General features: G+C 40.4%; 1 protein-coding gene, 1 long non-coding RNA gene and 2 other non-coding genes across 6 annotated transcripts in view; 3 read left to right on the top strand and 1 right to left on the bottom strand.

The window, feature by feature from the left end:
- The window catches only part of LOC102151307, a 55,972-nt gene extending 38,381 nt beyond the window's left edge, over positions 1-17,591 (bottom strand). Inside the window, exons 1-2 of one of the 3 annotated variants that reach the window (XR_005370870.1) lie at positions 17,272-17,591; positions 13,861-14,000 (exon numbers count right to left, since the gene is read on the bottom strand). This is a non-coding gene — a long non-coding RNA (uncharacterized LOC102151307). The remainder of the gene's footprint in view (positions 1-13,860; positions 14,001-17,271) is intronic. The other 2 variants (XR_005370868.1, XR_005370869.1) reach the window with 2 other exon arrangements.
- Positions 17,592-17,687: 96 nt separating this feature from the next.
- Positions 17,688-22,072, top strand: RPS3A (ribosomal protein S3A). The gene is made up of 6 exons (XM_038559013.1): positions 17,688-17,845; positions 18,648-18,751; positions 19,106-19,293; positions 20,606-20,814; positions 21,405-21,514; positions 21,697-22,072. The coding sequence occupies exons 1-6, from the start codon at positions 17,784-17,786 to the stop codon at positions 21,816-21,818; spliced, it is 795 nt and encodes a 264-aa protein (XP_038414941.1). The 5' UTR covers positions 17,688-17,783; the 3' UTR covers positions 21,819-22,072.
- LOC119869485 lies at positions 19,849-19,921 on the top strand. The gene has a single exon (XR_005371038.1). It is a non-coding gene; the product is annotated as a small nucleolar RNA SNORD73 (small nucleolar RNA).
- LOC119869420 lies at positions 21,117-21,186 on the top strand. The gene has a single exon (XR_005370993.1). It is a non-coding gene; the product is annotated as a small nucleolar RNA SNORD73 (small nucleolar RNA).
- Positions 22,073-22,654: the final 582 nt, after the last annotated feature.

Below are 22,654 nucleotides of genomic sequence, written 5' to 3' on the forward strand. Positions count from 1 at the left end.
TACACCATTTTATAGTCCTACCAACAGTGTATAAATGTTCCAATTTCTTAACATCTTCATCAACATTTGTGATTACCTGACTTTTTGATTATGGCCATCATAGCAAGTGAGGGATTTTGATATACATTTCACAAACGATTACTGATGTCATTGAGTTTTCTATATATATTTTGGCCTTTTGTATATCTTTTTTGGAGAAATGTCTACTCATATCTTTTGTCCATTTTTAATCAGATTATTTATCTTTAGTATTGACTTTATACCATTCTTTATATATTTTAGGTACAATTCTTGTATCAAATGTATGATTTGCAAATATATTCTCTCATTCTGTGAATTATCTTTTAACTTTATTGACATTGTTATTTGAAGCAGAAAAGTTTTTAATTTTGATGAAGTCAAATCATCTTTTTTTTTTTTTTTTTTTACTTGTGCTTTTTGGTGTCACAGCTAAAAATCAATGGAATGGACAAATTAGAGATCAAAAAGACTTACCTTTCAGTTTTTCTAAGTGTTTCACAATTTCACCTGTTAAATTTAGGCTTTTGGTCCATTTTGAATAATTTTTTTAAGTTTCTATTTTAAGTAGGCTTCACATCCAATGTGAGATTTGAACTCATAACCCTGAGATCAAGTGTCACATGGTCTTCTGACTGGGCCAGCCAGATATCCCTTTGTTTGTTTGTTTTTTTAAGATTTTATTTATTTATTCATGAGAGACAGAGACAGGGAGAGGGGGAGAGAGGCAGAGACACAGGCAGAGGGAGAAGCAGGCTCCATGCAGGGAGCCTGATGTGGGACTCGATCCCGGGACTCCAAGATCATGCCCTGAGCTGAAGGCAGACACTTAACTGAGGAGCCACCCCAGGCATCCTCAGATACCCCCTTGAATTAATATGGTTTTTTTTAAATTAACTTTTATATAACGGTATCAGTTAGGCTCAAATTTCATTCTTTCACATGTGGCTATCCAGTTGTCCTAACACCATTTGTTGAAAAGACTGTTCTTTCTCCATTAAATGGTCTTGGCACTCTTATCAAAAATCAGTTGACCATAGACAGACTGGTTTACTTTTATATATGTATTTATTTTGTACTTATTTTATTAAATGTATTTCTTTTTTAAGATTTATTTATTATTTTAGAGAGAGAGAGTAAGGGGAGGAGAACAGAGAGAGGGAGAGAGAGAATCTCAAGCAGACTCCCTGCTGAGCACCAAGTCTGAGTGGGACTTGAACCCATGACCCTGAGATCATGACGTGAGCTGAAATCAAGAGTGGGACACTTAACTGACTGAGTCACCCAAGTACCCCAAGATTTTATATATTTTTTAAAGATTTTATTTGTTAGAGAGAGCAAGCAAGGGGAGGGGCAGGAGGAGGTGCAGAGGGAGAAGCCAACTCTGATGAGCACAGACACCAAGGTAGGGCAAGATCCCAGGACCTAGGATCATGACCTGAACCAAAGGCAGACACATAGCTGACTGAGCCACCCAGGTGTCCCCTATTAAATTTATTCCTATTTTATTTTTTTGGATGCTATTGTAAATAGATTTTTTTTTATTAGGCTGTATGTGCAATGTGGGGCTTGAACTCATGACCCTGAGATCAAGATCTGTATGCTCTACCAACTGAGCCAGCCACATGACCCACACACAGAATTTTCTTTCCTTTTTAGACTCCTCACCCAGTGTGGAGCCCAATGTAGGGCCTGAACTCACAACCTTGAGATCAAGACCTGAGCTAAAATCAAGAATTGGAGCTTAACTGACTGAGCCACCTAAGTGCCCCTAGATAGAATTCTCTTAATTTCAGACTGTTCATTGCTGATCTAAAAATACAATTGATTTTTGCATTTTGATCTTGTACCTTGCATCCTTACTGTACTAATTTATGAGCTCAAATAGTTTTCTCAGTGGATTTTTTAAATTACCTATATACAAGATTATATCATTTGTCAATATAGTTTTACTTCTTCCTTTCCAATATGGATGCCTTTTATTTATCTCCCCGATTTCCTGCTAGAACCTTCAATATAATGTTGAATGGAAGTAGCAAGTGGTCATGCTTGTCTTATTTGCTGTGGGGTTTTGGTAGATGCTTTTTTTTAAGCCTTTTTTTAACTTTATTTATTTATTTATTTATTTATTTATTTATTTATTTATTTATTTATTTATGTAAGTAATCTTTACACCCTACATGGGGCTCAAACTCATGACCCCGAGATCAAGAATAGCATGCTTTTCCCACTGAGCCAACAGGTATACCCACAGATGCTTTTTATCAAATTGAGGAAGTTTCCTTCTATTCCTAGTCTTTTAAGTGTTTTTTATCATGAAAGGGCATTTGATTTTGTCAATGCTTTTTCTGCAACTATTAAATGACCACGTGGCTTTTTTATTTTATTTGTGTCAATAGAGAGTATTACACTTATTGATTTATGGATATTAAATCAATCTCAGTTTCCTGAAATATTTCCCATTTGGTCATAGTGTATAATTCTTTGGATATGCTATTGATTTGGTTTGCTAGTATTTTGTTGAGGATTTTTGTGTTCATATTCACAGGAGATAATGGGTTTTAGCTTTCTTTTTGTGACATTTCTCTCTATTTTTGTTATCTGGTAATTCTAGCCTCATAGAATGAGTTGGGAAATGTTCCCTCATAACCTATTTTTTGATAAGAGTTTGTAAAGAATTGGTAATTCTTTTTTTAAATATTTGGTAGAATTTGCTAGTGAAGCTATCTGAAACTGGCTTTTCTTTGTGGGTAGATCTCTTCATTACTTATATTTTTATGGGTCTATTAAGATTATGTTTCTTTTAAAAAAATGTTTTAAAGATTTTATTTATTTATTTACAGAGAGAGGGAAAGAATACAAGCAGGAGGAGCTGCATGGACGAGGGAGAAACAGATTCCCTACTAAGCAAAGAACCTGTTGTAGAGCTTGATCCCAGGACCCTGGGATCATGACCTGAGCCAAAGGCAGACACTTAACTGAGCCACCCAGTTGCCCCCAGACTGCCCGTTTCCTGAGTCAGTTTTGGCATTTTGTGTCTTTATAGGAATTTGCCCATTTATCTAAGTTATCTGATTTATTGGCATACAATAAATTTATTATACATAGTATTCCTCTATAATCCTTTTTATTTCTGTAAAGTCAGCAATAATATCTCCTATTTCATTTCTGATTCCAGTAATTTGAGTCATTCTATTTTTTTCTTGGTCTATCCAGCTAATTTGTCAGGGTTTTTTTGTTGCTGTTGTTGTTGTTCTTTTGTTTGTTTTGTTTTTAAGATTTATTTACTTGAGAGAGAGAGTGTGGGGACAGGGCAGAGGGAGAGAGAGAGAGAATCCTCAAGCAGAGTCCCCACTGAACACAGAGCCCAATGCAGGGCTTGATCTCAGGACACTGAGATCATAACCTGAGCAAAAATCAAGAGTCAGATGCTTAACTGACTAAGCCACCAGCTGCCCCAAAGATTGTCAGTTTTTGATATTTGTTTATTTTATTATTTATTTATTCACGAGAGACACACACAGAGAGAGGCAGAGACACAGGCAGAGGGAGAAGCAGGCTCCGTGCAGGGAGCCTGACATGGGACTCGATCCGGGGGCTCCAGGATCATGCCCTGGGCTGAAGGCAGCGCTAAACCACTGAGCCACCGGGGCTGCCCAGTTTTTGATATTTGACATTGCCAAAGGTTTGGTTTTTATTTTTATTGATTTTCTATCCTCTCTTTCATATATATCTCTTCTCTAATCTTTATTACTTCACTTGCTTACTTATGATTTAGTTTGTTCTTTTACCAATGTCTTAAAAGTGGAAGGTTAAATTCCTGATTAAGATTTTTCTCCTTGGGCAGCCCTGGTGGCTCAGCAGTTTAGTGCTGCCTTTAGCCCAGGGCCTGATCCTGGGGACCTGGGATCAAGTCCCACATCAGGCTCCCTGCATGGGGCCTGCTTCTCCCTTTGACTGTATCTCTGCCTCTATCTCTCATGAATAAATAAATAAAATCTTTAAAAAAAAAAAAAAGATCTTTCTCCTTTAAGATAGGCATTTTCAGCTATGAATTATCTTCTAAACACTGCTTTAGCTGCATCGCATAAGTTTCATTTGTGCTTTTATTTTCATTCATCTCAAAGTATTTTCTTTTCTTTTTTCTTTTAAGTAGGCTTCACCCAATCCCTGGGACTTGAACTCACAACTGTGAGGTCAAGAATCGCATGCTCTATCAACTAAGCCAGCCAGATACACTTCAAAGTATTTTATAATTTCCCTTTTGGTTACTCCTTTGACCCTTTGGGTATTTAGGAGTGTGTTGTTAATTTCAACATACCTGTGAGTTTCCCCAAATTCTTTCTGTTACTTATTTCCAATTCCATTCCAATCTTGTTGGAAAGCATACTTTGTATTACTTCTATCCTCTTCAATGTATTTGTTTTTATAGGTTAGCATATGGTCTATCCTGGAGAATTTCTTGTGTGCACTGTGAAGACTGTATATTCTGTTGTTGGGTAGAGGGCTCCATAGCTATCCATTAGATCTAGTTGGTTTATAACATTATTCAAGTCTTCTGTGTTGTGGTTGACCTTCTATCCATTGTTCTATCCATTTTTGAAAACAGAGTATTGCAGTCTCCAACTATTATTGTACAGCTATTTCTCCCTTCATTTCTGTAAGTTTTGCTTAATGTATTTTGGTGATCTGTTGTTAGATGTATATACAGTTACAATTGTTATAGCTTCCTGACATTCATTATAAAACGTCCCTCCCAATCTCTAAAAACACTTTTTGTTAATAGACTTTTAAGTCTGTTTTGTCTGACATTAATAAAATCAGTTCAACTTTCTTTTGTTGTTTGCATGATATACCGTTTTTCATTCTTTTGCTTTCTATTTATATCTTGGAATCCAAAGTGTCTCCTGTTGACAATATATAATTGGATTTTTTTATTTTTATTTTTATTTTTTTATTTTTTTAATTTTTTTTTTTTATAATTGGATTTTTTTAATCCAATCTGTTATCTGCCTTTTTACTGAATTGGCTATTCCATTGACATGTAATGTGATTGGATTGGATTTACACTTGCCATTTTAATTTTCTTTTCTATTTGCCTTGTGTGGTTTTTTTTTTTTTCCTCTTATTTTTCACTGTGTTTCAAGAGGGGTAAACTGAGTTGCTCCTTAGCCAGTATATCCTGGTTTTCCAACTCAATATTGAATTTAACATTACAGAGTCTAGGTGATAAATACATCAGAGTCTTGCCCAGTCGTTCTTAAAACATGGACTCCAGACCAGCAGAATCGATAGTACCTGGGAATTCCTTAGAGGAAAAAAGTTCATCTTGGTGATTAAACTTGGGTTCAAGCTCAGCTCCATACTTATAGCTGTGATTTGGGGCAAGTCACTAAGCCACTGAGTCTTATTTCCTCAAGTACAATTTTTTAAAAAAGATTTCATTTCATTTATTAGAGAGAGAGAGAGAGAACATGAGTGGGGGGAGAGGGGTAGAGGGAGAGGAAAGTGAGAATCAGACTCCCCGCTGAGCAGGGAGCCCAACTCAGAGCTCTCAGGACCCTCTGATCATGACCAGAGCCAGAAGCAGACAGTTAAACCACTGAGCCACCCAGAATCCTCCTCAAGTACAATCTTATCCTATCGGATTGTGAGAACTAAAAGAGATTAGTGAGATAATGTAAATAATTCTATTAGATCAGGACTTCCCTAATGTTAATTTTCTTCCCCATTGTCATATTAAAAAAATAAAGCTTCTACTGTTTTTTCTCAGTATTTTCAGTGTAACTACCAGGGGCTTAAATTATTTTTAAACCACTTCCCAGGGTGCTCTCTCCTTCTGCTTGCTGCTACCCACTCCCCCCCAACCCCCCACCGCACTGTCAAATAAATAAGGTCTTAAAAAAAAATAAACTACTTCTCATTACAGTATTATTAGGAAGGAAAAATACAGAAATAGCAATAGGAATAGAAAACATGAGGTCGTGTGGTAGTTTAACAGAGAAACAGAAATCTAGTCTGAGCTCCTCTTTCACAGTGTTCAGAGAAATTAGGTGGCAATTTAAATACCACCCTGGCTACTGGTATATGCTCAAGGCCTGGAATTATAGTAATTAAAAAAATTTACTGTTCTATGTATTTTTTACTTTTACTGAGAGCATAGCAATAATCCTGTGTGGTAGATAGAGCAAGCATTACTAGCTCCATTTTACAGAGACTTAAAACTCAGAGGGATTAAATGCCTTGTGATTACATGACCAACTGGGGAATTTGGGATTGATGCCATTTCAATTAACTGCAAATATCACAGTATCACAATTTTTGAAAAGATCTCAAAATAAAGAACCTACTGAGAGGATAGAGGTCACTATGTATCTAGCTAATACTATTAAATAAATAAATATCTAATTTACAAGTAAAAATTTTGTTGCAGTGAATACCATTGCAAACACCCTATTTAAGAGGATCTCCATGCTATTTAAGAGGAGACTCTATGCTATTTGCAATACTGGTTTTGGGAACAGAAGGTAGAAAGTGCGTATGTGGATATTTATTCTGACCAAAAATTTGAACAACATACACAATGTTTTTGAAGTCTTTGTAATGTGACTGGACTATACATGGATTTTCTGGTAACATGCGCTTTGATGTGGGTGGCTCAGTGGTTGAGCAGAGTCTGCCTTTGGCTCAGGTCATGATCCTGGGGTCCTTGGATCTAGTCCCGCATTAGGCTCCCCTCACGGAGCCTGCTTCTCCCTCTGCCTCTCTGTCTCTCATGAATAAATAGGTAAAAAATTTTTTTAAAAAGCCATGCATATTGCCGTTTTATTGTGCCATCTGAAGGCGTCACTGAGTAGAATTCACAGATAGATTAGGTACCGTGCAAGCAGCCAGGCCTACATTATTTGACCACAACAGCATACTACAATTTTTGAGGACAGATCCAGTTTCTCCCCTGATTTCACTAGACCTGCCACTAGAGAGTGAATAAACACTCAAATGAGTAAAGGGATGAATTTTCTTTAAAATCATCCTTTATGGGATCCCTGCGTGGCTCAGCAGTTTAGCGCCTGCCTTCAGCCCAGGGCGGGATCCTGGAGTCCCGGGATCAAGTTTCACATCGGGCTTCTCCTGCATGGAGCCTGCTTCTCCCTCTGCCTGTGTCCCTGCCTCTCTCTCTCTGTGTCTCTAGTGAATAAATAAATATATTTTTTAAAAAATCATCCTTTATTTACTCCCCATTTTGTCAACAGCACCTTTCTCTATTTCTGACCCTTGAGGTCACTATTCTCTGTTGTTAGAATATTTCCACCTAGGCCCAGATTTAATTCTCTCTAGAACCAAGATCCTTTTTTCCCCAGACCACTGATTTATCCCGTAACTGGCAGATGGAGGTGATTCATGTAGTAATTTGGATCTATGTTGTGGTCATGAATTTGCTTATCAACATTTCCATTTTTCTACTCATTTCCTTCTTTTTTTTTTTTTTTATGATAGTCACAGAGAGAGAGACAGAGAGAGAGGCAGAGACACAGGCAGAGGGAGAAGCAGGCTCCATGCACCGGGAGCCCGATGTGGGATTCGATCCCAGGTCTCCAGGATCGCGCCCTGGGCCAAAGGCAGGCGCCAAACCACTGCGCCACCCAGGGATCCCTACTCATTTCCTTCTAATCAAAATCAGCACATTCAACATTCTTTCTGGTGCTTCCTTTTTCTAAGTCTTTTATTTTTGTAGCACCATTCACGCATTCATTACAGTGTTCCATGTTTTATTATTATTTTATTTTATTTTAGTAATCTCTATACCCCAATGTGGGGCTCGAACTCACAACCCTGAGAACAAGAGTCGCATGCTTTTCCAACTGAGCCAGCCAGGCACCCCACAGTGCTCCACATTTTAATCGAAAGCTGAACTTTGTGATTAGCCAGTTAAGGAAAAAAATGCAATCTATACAATTTTTAAATTATTTATTTTTTTGAGAAAGAGAGACAGCATGAGCAGGGCATAGAGGGAAAGGGAGAAGCAGACTCCACACTAAGCGGGGAGCCTGCCCCAGGGCTTGATCTCACAATCCAGAGATTATGACATGAGTGGAAGGCAGACACTTAACCAACTGAGCCATCCAGGAACCTCTACACATTTTTTTTAAAAGTAAGTTCTATGTCCAATGTGGGGCTTGAACTAAAAACCCCAAGATCAAGAGTCACATGTTCTACTGACTGAGCCAGCCAGGCACTCCTCTATAATTCCTATTGTTGTAAATGTATTGCTAATGAATGGCTATTGGAAATAATTCCCCTTTTGGCGTAAGACAGGTGAGAGGAATGAGAAAAAAAAAAAGGAAAAACTTTTCTTGAGTATTTACTTTGTATCAGGCATTTATATATAGCAACAATAATGGTTATATGGGTATCAAAAAAAAAAGAGTGCCCTCTGGATGTCGTTCTTAGTAATAGCGATGGTAGTAAGGAATCTAGTTTGATTGTACCATGGTATTTTTGTAATGACATTAATACCATCATGTACAGATTTATTTCTTTATTTAGATTTATTTATTTATTTATTTATTTATTTATTTATTTATTTATTTATTTATTTATTTATGATAGACAGAGAGAGAGAAAGAGGCAGAGACACAGGAGGAGGGAGAAGCAGGCTCCATGCTGGGAGCCCGACGTGGGACTCGATCCTGGGACTCCAGGATCACGCCCTGGGTCAAAGGCAGGTGGTAAGCCACTGAGCCACCCAGGGATCCCCTCATGTACAGATTTAATCTCAATTTTCCTTCTCTGTTCTCTTTCTCCGCTTCCTGGAACATCTTCCTACCTCATATGTGCCTTCACAACAAACCACGCAAACCATGTGAGCAAGGGAAATGACTCCAACAAGAACACACTTGAAATTTAACAAGGTTAAGGATAGAGAGGTGTTGACAAGAGTGTGACTGGGCAGCTGATATTTGTTTTGGAAGGAGAGAAACGGCTAATAGTTACTGAGTGCCTCCTACATGCGCCCCTGTGCTAGGCTCCCAATGCGTATTGTGTTATTTAAACCTTGCGTAACTTCAGGGAGGTAGGTATTATTTCCACTTAGCTGTGACAAAACAAAGACAATATAAAGTCACATGGCAGGTGACAGAGCAATGATTCGAAACCAGGTTTAAACATAAAATCCATGTTCTTTCCACTACATCTTGCTGCCTTTAAACGTTGTAGTCCTTTCAAAAACAATTTTCTCGTTTTCAAATACATCATCCCTTTATATAAATCTGGAGATTATCCTGGGACTTTTAAATACTTTACCAGGCCTTTGGCATGTCCAAGAAAATATTCTATAGCGTTCAGAAAATTCAGTTGATCCTCTGTTGTAGTGTAACAAAAGGTGCCAGCTGGCAACAAGATAAGGAGCTTAAGCCAGAATGCAAATCAGCACACTACTTCCTTAATAGACAAAGTTTTATTGAAAAAAAAAAAAAAAGCCAGCTGAGTAGGTGTTTAGTGACACAATTGACTTCATTATGTCAAAACTCCTTATCTCACTGCCAACTGACAATAGTTTGTTGACTGGTAATCATTCTGATGACTGTATTTGGGGAAGCACTAGTATAGGGTACATTTTAATAATCCTATCTAGAATACAATCAGAGCTCATTATTATACAATATTTTCATTTTGTAAACAGAAAAGGAAGGAGAAAGCTATCTTCTCAAAGAAAATAGTTAATCTGCTCTAACGTAAACCTCCTAGTCAGGATTCATCCTTAAATTGGGTCATTCATTCATTCATTCATTCAAGACTAGTATACAAAGAAAGATATTTAGAACAGAGTCTGCCTTTTGCTCAGAGGGAGTAGGATATGTAAGCACCAATGTAAAAAAAAAAATTATTATACAATGTGATTATCCTTGATTCTTCTTTTTCTTTCCACACAACTCATCAGCAAATTCTGTTGGTTCTTATCTTCAAAAAATAACCAGAATTTTCAAGGTTTCTCTCTACCCAGGGCAACTGCACTTTACTGCTTTAGAGGATGTCACATACATGCTATCTCTATGAATGGCATCCTGTTTCCACCACTCTCCACCCTCTGCACTTTCTCTTCTCTCTCCCTAAACCAAGCTACCATCATCTTTTTTAACTTCTTAACTCCATTCTTGCTCTGTTACATTGTATTTTCCACACAGTAGCTGGAGTGTCACTCCACCGCTCAAAAATCTCAATGGCTTTTCAGCCTACACAGAAAAACATCCAGAGTCCCTACTGTAGCCTGCAAGCTCCACATTATCTCAAGCAGGCAACAAACTTATATTCTAAAAATGACAGAAGATTGGACCGAATTGGGGATGGGAAGATCATGGTAGGTACTGAAAAGGTCAGACATTGAAAGGCAGGGGAAGGTAGCTGACAGGTAAAAGGACTGACAAGGATCACAAGAACCCAGGTGAAATGTGGTACCATTAATTTCTAACAGTTCCAGTCTCAAAGGTAAGGGTAAATGTAAGGTTAGAGAAAATGCATGTTAGTTTTTGCTGTAAAACAAATTCTCTCAATGTGCCAGCCTTTTTTTTTTTTTTTTTTTTTTTAGAAGGATTGAGAGAGCAGAAGCAAGCAGGGTAGTGGGGCAGATGGAGAGGAAGAGAGAGAATCTAGAATCCTAATCTGGCTTTATGCTCAGAGAGAACTCCGTTTTACAATCTTGAGATCATGTGACCGGAGCTGAAAACTGGAGTGGAACACTTAACCGACTGAACCATCCAGGTGCCTCAATGCCAGCATTTGTTAAGCCATTGCTTGAGTCCTAGTTGATAATAATGTCCCTTGACCAAAGCAAGTCACATGATCAAGGCCAGAGTCAGTGTAGGAAGGACTGAACAAGGTCAATACAGGGAGGAGTGAAAAAACTGGAACCTATAAAAATCACAAAGTTGGTAGATTGTGTACTGAACCAGACTTAGAGTTTTCTGAGCAGGGTCAGACAAGGATAAGGCTACAAAAAAGTATAGATATATTTTTTTTAGATTTTATTTATTTACTCATAAGTGACAGAGAGAGAGAGAGAGAGAGAGAGAGATTGGCAGAGAAAGAGGCAGAGGGAGAAGCAGGCCCCATGCAGGGAGCTCGACACGGGTCTCCAGGATCACGCCCAGGGCGGAAGGTGGCGCTAAACTGCTGAGCCACCTGGGCTGCCCAAAAGTATAGAGTTTTGGTGAGAAGGTTTGTTGCTCAGATGAGCAACTATGGGCTGTAGCTGAGAGGAAAAGCAAATGATATCAGGAAATGTTCACAGACAGGGAGAAAACGATGTAAAATGATCCTGGAACCCCTTGGTGGGGGTCATTCCCACACCGACAAGCAATTCTGATACCAGCTGGATGTGCTACAGTTGAACTCAATTCTGACTCTACCTACCCATAGATGGCATCAAGTTCCACAGGTGAGGTGCTGTCCTTTGAGACTGCCACCCCCCCTTCAGACACCAGTCATGAATCCAGGTTATCACCTGTTTCTGACTGGCTATGCATCTGAGGTCCCAGCGACCCCCTCCTTGGGTAAATTTGCTAGAGTGGCTCACAGAACTCTGAGAAACATGTGACTTACTTTACTAAATTAGTAAGTTAACTTTACTTATATTTGGATTACTGATTTATTATAAAAGGATAGAACTCAGGAACATCCAGGTGGAGGAGATGCATAGGGCTGGGTATGGGAAAAGGATGCAAAAAAGTTCCATGCTCTCTCCAAACACACCAGTCTCCCCACATCTCCATGTGTTCCCAACACAAAAGCTCTCTGAACCCTGCCATCTTGGGTTTTTATTTTTATTTTTTTAAAAGATTCATTTATTTATTTTAGAGAGAAAGAGAGAAAGTGTTCACATGCGAGCAGGGGTAAGGGCAGAGAGAGGCAGAGAAGCAAACTCCCCACTCTCCGCTGAATGTGGAGCTTGACCAGCACCCTGACATCATGATCCAAGTTGAAACCAAGAGTCAGAGGCTTAGCTGACTGAGTCACCCAGGCACCCCCTTGCCACCTTGGGTTTTTAAAGAGGCTTCGTTACATAGGTATGATGGATCACTGACCACTGGTGATTGAATTCAATCTCTAGCCCAACTCCTAAAGGGATGTCAGGGGGGTGGGATGGAAAATACCAACTCTGTAACTACAGGGTTGGTCCTTCTGGCAACCAGCCCCCATCCTTAAGTGCATCCAAAACTCACTCTTAACAAGAGACCTTTACTGACCTCATTACTTAGGAAATCCCAAGGGTTTTTGGAACTCTATACTAGCAACCCAGAAAAAATGGAAATAAATGTATTTCTCTTAAAAAAAAAGATTTTTATTTATATACTCATGAGAGACACAGAGAGACACACAGGCAGAGGGAGAAGCAGGCTCCCCGCAGGGAGCCTGATGCAGGACTCGATCCCAGGACCCTGGGATCATGACCTGAACCGAAGGCAGATGCTCAACCACCGAGCCACCCAAGTGCTCAACATATGTATTTCTTATTATAAATCACAGTATCACAGATGTATTATAGAGAATGAAGGTCTCCATGAGAAAGAGGACAGCTGTGTTGGTAGCAGGGGGAAGAGAGCTGGGAGGTTCAAAGATAGAATGATATTTAATTATTAGGCTACAGGATTGGCAAATTAAATATTTGTAAAAGCTCAAACACTGGGATATTTCATACAAAATATTCACTTTAGAAATTATGTTTTAAAATTTTTAGCAGCTTTTTCAGATATGACTCTCATACCATAAAATTCCCTTTTTAAGCTGCCCGAGGCAGAGAGTCTTAAGCAGACTCTGGGCTAAGCTTGGAACCTGACGTTGGGCTCAATAAGGGGCTCATCTTATGACCTGAGATCAGGACCTGAGCCAAAATCAAGAGTCAGAAGGCTTAACCAACTGCACCACTCAGTTGTCCCTTTCATTTCCTTATTTTAAAACATTTAGATTATTTCTCATCTTCTAATTTTATGATTACGACTGGATAATATCTTTACACATACAGGCTTTTCGCAATTTTGAACTATTTCCTTATATATTCGCAGGACACCAATGGTTTTTGAATCACATCAACAAATTACTTTTCAGACGGCTTATCTTTGTAAAATGCCAACAAGTGTGAGTGAGAGCACTAGTTTCTTTTTTTTTTTTAAGATTTTATTTATTGATTGATGAGAGACACAGAGAGAGAGAAAGAGGCAGAGACACAGGCAGAGGGAGAAGCAGGCTCCATGCAGGGAGCCCGATGTGGGACTCGATGTGGGACTCGATCCCAGGTCTCAAGGATCACGCCCCTGGCCGAAGGTGGTGCTAAACCTCTGAGCCACCGGGGCTGCCCAGAGCACTAGTTTCACTGCAATCTGGTTAGGATTTAGTAATATCATTTAAGCATTTATGATAATGTCATCAGTAAAAAGACATAAATTTGCAATTATTTTATCAGGATAAGAAAAGAATGCATAATTTAAAAATTTAAGATAACAAAGCAAGATTTCCTCAAATTTCTCCATTTATGGAAGAAATTTCTAAACATCAGTTAAATAAATGACTTACTGTTCCCCAAGCTTCCAAACCAAAATTCTACTTAAAATGCTATTCTTGGGGCACTGGGCTGGCTCAGTCAGGAGAGCATGAAACTCCTGATCTTGGGGTTTTAAGTTCAAACCTCACACTGGGTATAGAGATTACTTAAAAATAAAATCTTAAAAATAAAATGTATTCTTTTTAGTAAGGAATTGCTTGTCCAGAACAGGAGAGAGGGGAAGAATAAACAAGATAAACACCTAACAACTTTTGTCTTTCTTGGTTCCAGATAACTGGAACACTTACTTGGATAGCCGTGTGAGTGACAGGACATAAATCCAATCCCAGAGTCCACAGAAGGTGTGAGTCTAACAGGAGATCCTCCTCTCAGCAAACTGTGATCTCAAAGGGTTACACCAGGAAAAGCTGAATCTAGAGTAGGACACCTACAAGGAATAATAGCTGGGTTTGAACCTCCTGCATTGCCCAGGAAGCGTAAGACCAAAAATGCTGGGTTAAACGCCTGCAGGACTCTGGCAGAAGGATATACATATCATATCTAAAAGGGAATATCTTCATTGTAGGCCTCAAATTATTCCCACAAATATTAGTTTTCAAATGCAATGATCAGTACACAAAGATAACTAGAAACTCAATGAAACTAGACTCTACTCGGGGCGCCAGCACAAACATAGACAAAAAACCCCAGACTGACAGAGACTTCAGATACTGGAATTACCATACGTGACTATAAAACAATTATGCTTACTGTTTTAAATCTATATTGAAGATGCCTTCAAAGAATAGGAAACGACAAAGTGACATAAATTGAAAAAGAACTAAACTAACCTTTTCGAAGCAAAAGACACAGTAATCAAAAGTTAAAAATCACTAGATCAATTTAAGAGATTAGTCACAGATGAAAAGAAAAATCAATGAAACAATTTGACATTTTACTGGGTTTGATATAGCCTGACATTTGTTCCAGTTTACTCTATATGAATTACGAAATTCTCAAATGGTTGAGACCCAATAACCTGATTTTACATGCTCTGTGCTTTCATTCAATATAATTAAAACTGATAATTGCACCATTTAATGTAACAGTGTCAAGGAATATAATTTTTTTTAAAAAAGCTCTTATTACAAAACAGAGGATTCAAATACATATCTCTGACAAATCCCTCAGGTGCGGTGTTGCTAGAAGAAAGTAGAAGCAGCTGACTTCATTAATGCCTCCTTTGTGGCTTTTTCACTCTCAGGCAGAGAGAGGAATCAGGCCAGGAAGAAGACAAGTTTGATTTTTATTCTGGAGTAGGTGGCCTGGACATCTATAACATTTTCCACTGGGAAGGTTTTAAGTAGTGAACTGCCACCTTGGAGTAAACTTCGTCAAGGTCACAAATATAGAATTAATAAAGAGAGTTTGTTAGACTCAATATTATATTTAGACGGACTCGCTGATTTCCACTGGTCACGTTTTCGCCACTGCAGTGAGACAAAAAAAATATGGTCTAAAGAGGTTTGCAAAAAATAAAAAATAAGAGGTTTGCATAAAGTTGATTTATTTATTTAAAAGAATGGACTTTTTAGAGGATATGTTTGTTCTTTTTTTTTATTTTGGGGTCAAAATATAATCTAAAATTGAAGTGATGCAGATAATAAATGGCAGTTTTCTTTTTTATAGCTTGGCAACATTTAAAAATTGCAGTTCTATTGGTTCCAGAATTATTTTGAAAATCTGGATTGATCCACAAAGTCCAGAAGACTGGGAACACCATTGATGTCATCTACCTCTTATTTGTTTAACTAACAAATATTTTGAGAGCCTATGATGTGCTAAGAGAAGGGAGTACAAATAAGAAAATGACTGCACTGTCCTTTCTGCTCACCGTGAGAAAGGAACACATTTAATCCATAGTTACTAAGAAGTTAAGTAGTGCTCGGTCTTCCGGGAGCAGGTCTGAGGGAAAGCCTGTTTGTCTGGGGACTCAATCTCTTACTGAAAGAAGAAATGAGGCTGAAAAGTCTTGAAAATGCACAGGTTTTGCTTGCTGCTGAGAGAAAAGGAATGAAGGGAAGAGAAAACTGTTTAGGGTTGGGAATTTTATTTATTTTGAAGATTTTATTCGAGAGAGAAAGAAAGAGGGAGAGCTTGGTGGGGGGGGGGGGGGTCAGAGAGAGAAGCCAACTCCTTGCTTGTTCAGCAGGAAGCCCCTATCCCAGACCCTGGGATCATGACCTCAGCCAAAGGCAGACCCTTAACCGACTGAGCCACCCAGGCGCCCCCAAGGTAGGGAATTTCATTTTATTATTGTTTTTAAAAGATTTTATTTATTTCTTTGAGAGAGAGAGAGAGAGAGCACAAGCAGGGGGGATGGCAGGCAGAGGGAGAGGGAGAAGCAGGCTCCCTGCTCTTTGGGGATGCAGGGCTCAATCCCAGGACCCTGGGACCATGACCCAAATTGAAGGCAGACTAGGGTAGGGGATTCCCCGGGATAGGGAATTTTCTATAGGAGTTGGGGGACCTGGTAAAGGCCAAGGCATGGTGATGATGAAAGGGGATGAGCAGGGACACATAAGAGTTTTTATTGGCTTGGCAATGGATTTTGATTTTGTTAAATTGTGGTGAAAAACAAACAAAAAACCAAAGCATGAGGATCTCCGGGTCTCGGGACTGAGCCCCTGTCCAGCTCCTTGCTCCGTGTGGAGTCTGCTTATCCTTCCCCCCACCCCCACCCATGCTCTTTCTCTCGAATAAATACAACTTTAAGAACCCCCCCAAAAAATCAAATCATAAAATTTATCTCTTTACCATTCTTAAGTGCACAATTCAGTAAAGTATATTCGTATTGTTTTAAAATAATGACTTTTGGGGTAGCCCTGGTGGCGCAGCAGCTTGGCGCCGCCTGTGGCCTGGGGTGTGATCCTGGAGACCCAAGATCGAGTCCCATATCGGGCTCCCTGCATGGAGCCTGCCTCTCTCCCTCATGTGTCTATGAATAAATAAATAAATAAATAAATAAATCAATCAATCAATCAATCAATCAATCTTTAAAAAAATAAAATAATGACTTTATGCTGCAGGCACCTTAGATTAAGATAACTGAAAGGTTTCAGAACAGGATTGGAGATTTAGGAAGAGTATTTGAGATGGTGGGAGAGTAGAGGGTAGGAGACCTCGCATCCCTTCGTCTCCTTGGGCTGGGTGGGACCCTTGGAGCGTGTAGGAGGACTGAAAGGGATCACAGGATTTAAAGGTCTGTGGGGCCTTGAGTGGGACCCGGTTTCTGGCTGGTGCGGGGCTCTCGCCAGGGGGGCAGTTTAGACCAGAACTCCAGGGCCGTGACTGGGTACCACGCGGGGATGGGCCAGGGTATGGCCCTTTCCAGGGGCTGCACCACTGGGCGTTTATGAGCCACATCTGATCAGGGTGTGTTCTGCTAAAGCCCTACAATCAAAAACCTTTTTTTTTTTTTTTTTTTTGCATCACCTGCAAAAAATGAAAAATTTGGCGATTTCCAGCTTTTCTTGAAAAATTAAAATATCTGGGACAGTGGACTCCTAGTCCCTCGAGGAAACCATCACATTAACTTGCATCAACGTATAAGCGTCTGGAAAAGCGCGCGCGTGACCGGACGCTCACAAGGGCACGTTCCCCACCAGCCAGCGGTCCTGTCAACGTGCACACACTAGCATCTCTAAAGTCATACTTACTTGATCCTACTAGTCACCTGATGAGGCAGGTATAGATTATATTACAATCTCCTTTTTAAATACGAGGAAACTGAAGCACAGACAAGTCACGGGGCTAAATACTGGGGCTGGCATTTGAAACTGGACCTGCTGCCCGACTCCAAACCCCACACTCTCCACAAGAAACAGGTGAATCGCTAAGTTCGCTGCCCATAACGCGGAGGGGCGGCCGCCCGCCACGGAAACCTCCTTCCGGGCGTCAGAGCCGCGGAAACCAACGCACCCGGAGCCCGCGGCGGAGGCCGCGCAGCCCCGCCCCGCCAGGCCCCCGGACGGCCGTCCGCGCCGCGCGGTCTCCACACACGTGAGGGCGCTGTGGCAGCTACCGTCGCAGTTCCTGTTTCTGTTGTCGCGATATTCTTGACGCCGGAAAAACGCAAGATCGAAGGTCACGTAGATGGCACGCCTCTCCCAGGACGCCTAAGTTCTCGCGTGAGTTGCACTTCCGCCCTTTTGGCTCCCGCAGCAGCGCCATGGCGGTCGGCAAGAACAAGCGCCTTACGAAAGGCGGCAAAAAGGGAGCCAAGAAGAAAGTGTAAGTGGCTCCTCTCCTGGCGCCCAGCCTTCTGCGGCTACGCTGGGCTCGGCGGGCGGGTTCTAGACGGCAGCGGGGGCCGGATGGCGAGGATGCCCGATGGATTGTGAGGGCCGTGCAGGGTTGGCAAGCCCGGCACGGCGCCCTGACGGGACGGTGCTGCGCCGGCGCGGGCCGCCTTCTGGTCTTTGGCCCTCTGGGTCTTGTGCGCGTCTCTTCTGAGCTAAACTCGACGCTGCACGGGGACGGCGCGCTCCGTATTGTGGGCTCCCGGGCTTTGCAGACGTCACGAGCAACCGTGGTACTGCTCCCGAGGCTGGGGTTGAGGAGGTCCCTCTCGTCCACCCAGGACCTCGCACCCCGTCGTCTCCCTGGGCTGGGTGGGACCCTTGGAGATCCTAATGAGCTCGGGTGGGTCCCTGAAGAGCCTGGGTTACCAGTACGCGTTTGCTGCCCCAGTGAAGTTCAAGAGACGTGCGTGTCCTTCGGAGGCCGTGCTGCTTGTGTAGTCCCAGAGCCGACGCGGCGCGGAGTTGTGTGCGTTCGGAGCGTCCGGGTGGGACAGTGAAGCGGGCATCGTGGGCAAGAGCTGGGTTCGCTCACGCGTCCCTCACGTCACTGGGAGGAGCAGGTTCTTCCCAGGGTCCGGTTGCTAACGTGCCAGTTAGCTCTTCAAAATCATTAGAATGAGGAAAGTTTTACTTTGTTTTTTAATTTTTTTTTAGAATGAGGAAAGTTTTAAAAGTTCAGTAAGAATAACGTGATCTACGATAAAACTCACATAAGTGTTTTGTGAATACAGGGTTGATCCATTTTCTAAGAAAGATTGGTATGATGTGAAAGCGCCAGCTATGTTCAATATAAGAAATATTGGAAAAACACTAGTCACAAGAACTCAAGGAACCAGTGAGTATTTTATTCTTGTTTTGTATTTTTCATAAATCAAGGTCTACTGGTGGTTCTGTGGTGGAAGAATTAAGAAAATACCTCTTGGTTGCAGCTTTGGCTACTGTGATGCTTAATGTCTGGTAAAAACACTTGTAGAGGAAAGGTGGGGCCTTAGATGTACTAAGAAAATGTGCAAAGGCTCTTAGTTTCTAGTGAGCACTGTCCGTCAGTGTCCAGGTGGATTTGATTAACAAAAGTTAGGGTCTTGATAACTTACCATTAACTTTCTAAGTTCAACTTTAGCATAAATGTTCTTTGTTGGCTTGGCTTTGTGTGGTTCTTACTGTTAATAAGACAATTCTTGTTTTATAGAAATTGCGTCTGATGGTCTCAAGGGTCGGGTTTTTGAAGTTAGCCTTGCTGATCTGCAGAATGATGAAGTTGCATTTAGGAAATTCAAGCTAATCACTGAGGATGTGCAGGGCAAAAACTGCCTGACTAATTTTCATGGCATGGATCTTACCCGTGACAAAATGTGCTCCATGGTCAAAAAATGGCAGGTGAGAACAAAAGTTCCTTGGGATGGTGCTTTGGCGTGAGTGGCCAGGGATGGCCTGTTACGACAAGAAAGGAGCATGTGTGTTTGAAGCGCATTGCATTTTAAATCCTTGATGTTTGCTTTTACTGAGTGCTGACTCTGGGATTGGCACTCTTGAAATTGAGTAAAGGAGTAAGCAAGCCATGATCCTCCCATTTAAGTGGAGTTTAAGACTTGTTTATTTACTTGTCTATTTTCTTGTAAGTTTTAAAGTTGGGTTTTCAGAGTTAGAGTGGCAGAGCTCCTGGTGTGAGGTTGGAATCTTGGCTCCATTTCCCAGTTGTGTTCTCTTTGGCAAGTAACTTACAGCTTGCTAATAAGCCCCTTGATGCCTTTATCTAAAATGGTGGGTATCACCTCTTAGAGTTATGAAGATGAAATAAGAGCCAGGTAAACATGCTTAAGTAAAGCTTGACACAAAGCCTTTAGAAAGCATTGTCCTAGGAAATAATGACATTGGTTCAGATGTGTCTGGCTAAACCATTCGGTTTGGGGATGGGGATGTCATGTATATGGGAATGAGTGATGACAAAATGTTTCGGTCCCAAATGATACATATTGATTATACCGCTACATTTACTTCTGACATTCCCTAAGATTTTTATGGTTGAATTTCTGGAAATATTTTAAGGTCCTTTTGCTGTAAGCGTACTACTCATTTTTTAAACTGAAGTATACAATTTTCAAAATACAGAGGTATTTCAGTTTTTGTTGCTACCTAAGAGTAGTAATTTTTTGACTTTAGGCAATAATATAAGTAGTTGCGGATTTTTTATTACATTTTAGCTGTGAAAATGATTATTTACTCGTCATCAGGCTTTAGTTTGGAGCATGAAGGACATTTAAAAATAGTGCATTTAGTGTTAGAGCGATATTTCACCTATTCAGACATTTTTTAAAAAGGAGTAAGTGATGTAGAGTCTCTTAACCGTGTTTCTCACATAGAGTCATACAGTTGATGGGTGGGAAGGATAGGCTATTAAAGGCTGGCGTGTAAAATCTGGGGCTGGGTGCTGTTGAGATGGGGATAGAAGTATTACCTAGAGAAGAGTTGAAGGGACTGTATTTGATTAGATATGAAAGATAGTAAGATTTGGAGTAATTGTTGCTAAGTTCACTTCAAGGAGGTGCTGTGAATTAGGCATGTAGTTTATATTATACTTTATATTGTATGATGAGTACTTTTTCTAGCTTTTTTTGTATTAGAATTCGAGGGCTATAAATTGATAACATTAAAACCTGGTATATCTGACAATATCTTTTTTTCCCACTAGACCATGATTGAAGCTCATGTTGATGTAAAGACTACCGATGGTTATTTGCTTCGTCTATTTTGTGTTGGTTTTACTAAAAAACGCAATAATCAGATTCGGAAGACCTCTTACGCTCAGCACCAACAGGTCCGCCAAATTCGGAAAAAGATGATGGAAATCATGACCCGAGAGGTGCAAACAAATGACTTGAAAGAAGTGGTCAATAAACTGTAAGTGTTTCTTTTCCTCCTACCACATAACTCTGAATCTCTGATTATCCCTGAGCTGAAGGAAAGCGTATGAAACAAGGTGGAAGTCCGACCTGTGTTTAAATCTTGTCTGTGAGACTGTTAGGTTTATCTCTTGAAATGAAAGCATGTTAAGTGCTCAGTAAATGGGATTTGGTTTCTTTATTTGATTGAAGCAGTCTGAAGGCAGACTGCTTGTGAGACTTGAAGCATAGGAAATGATTTTGTCTTAATTAGAAAATATACTGAATAGGCAAAACTTGCCACCATGAATAATGTATGGGAATAGATGATGACAAAATGTTTCGGTCCCAGATGACAACCACTGATAAAACTTAACATTTTTCTGATGTTCCCATGCAGTTGGCTAAGAGGGTGGAATAGAAAAGGCAGAAAGCTCAAATGCTTACTCTCCTACTAACTAGCTGTGTAATTCAGATCATTTAACCTCCAGCTGTAAAAGTGCAATAAAAGATTGTCTAATGTGAAGATTTGAGTGGATTAATGGATTAAATAAGGCAGGTATTGATATATTTATAAGTTTATCCTTTTCTGTCATTACTGGTTTACAGGATTCCAGACAGCATCGGAAAAGATATAGAAAAAGCTTGTCAGTCTATTTATCCACTCCATGATGTTTTTGTTAGAAAAGTAAAAATGCTGAAGAAGCCCAAGTTTGAATGTAAGTGAAAAATCAGGGGCGGGGTGGGGGGGGTGGGCAGAATGTGGCCAGATACATTTGAGGGTTTTTTTTTCTTTTTGGGGGGAGGGGGGCAGATGATGGCTTTTCTGTCACTTTATGGTATTGAAGGGCATTGTTTTAAGACAGCGGTGTGCTATAACTTTTTTTTTTTTTTCTTTTAGTGGGAAAACTCATGGAGCTTCATGGTGAAGGTAGTAGTTCTGGAAAAGCTACGGGGGATGAGACCGGTGCTAAAGTTGAACGAGCTGATGGATATGAACCACCAGTCCAAGAATCTGTTTAAAATTCAGACATTTAATGGTGACCAATAAAAACATATTTGTGATGTTTAATTTCTTATCATTCTTTTTAAATAATCAGGCTCGGTGAAGCAGATGTTTTGAACTGACCGTGTGAACTTTTCAGAACTATTGTATGGATCTTATCCATTGCTCTTGGCTACTAAATAGCTGCAAAAGGGTAGTGATCTATTTTAAGCTGTAGTGATCTGGATGGAAGTGTTCTAGATGGTTAATAAAAGGAAACTTTTTTAACGTGTATGTTTTCAGCTGGTTCTTAAACCATCTGGAAGGCTTGTTAAAATAGAACAAGTAGATCTATAACCCCCCCCCCCCCTTTGGGCAATAAGCGGTGTTTTTTGTTTTGTTTTTTTTTATAAGCGGTGTTTTTTAAAGATTTTATTTATTTATTCATGAAAGAGGCAGAGGGAGAAGCAGGTTCCCCGCAGGGAGCCTGATGTGGGAGTCAATCCCCACGACCCGAGGATCACCACCTGAGCCAAAGGCAGACACAACCACTGAGGCACCCAGGCGTCCTCATTGAGATCACTTTGGAGCAAGCCGCTGTTATTACCACCTGGACTGTTAGCTGCCTACCTGGTTCCCTTAGGTACCACCTTAAGGTAATAAGAGGTCAGAAGCAAGATTACATGGGCCTTGACTGAGTGGCCCAGGTGATCTTGCCTCTGACCTATTACTGTACCCCTAATGTTTCTAGCCAGGTTGTCCTTACTATTCTGGGTGGGCTAGGTATGTTCTAAGGCTTGTTTTCTCTGCTCATGGAATACTGTCCCTTAAATGCCACTGTGCTTGTTCCTGTATCGAAGTCTCAGTAGATCCT

The sequence above is a fragment of the Canis lupus genome, chromosome 15 (genome assembly GCF_011100685.1).
Source record: "Canis lupus familiaris isolate Mischka breed German Shepherd chromosome 15, alternate assembly UU_Cfam_GSD_1.0, whole genome shotgun sequence".
Classification (NCBI taxonomy): domain Eukaryota; kingdom Metazoa; phylum Chordata; class Mammalia; order Carnivora; family Canidae; genus Canis; species Canis lupus.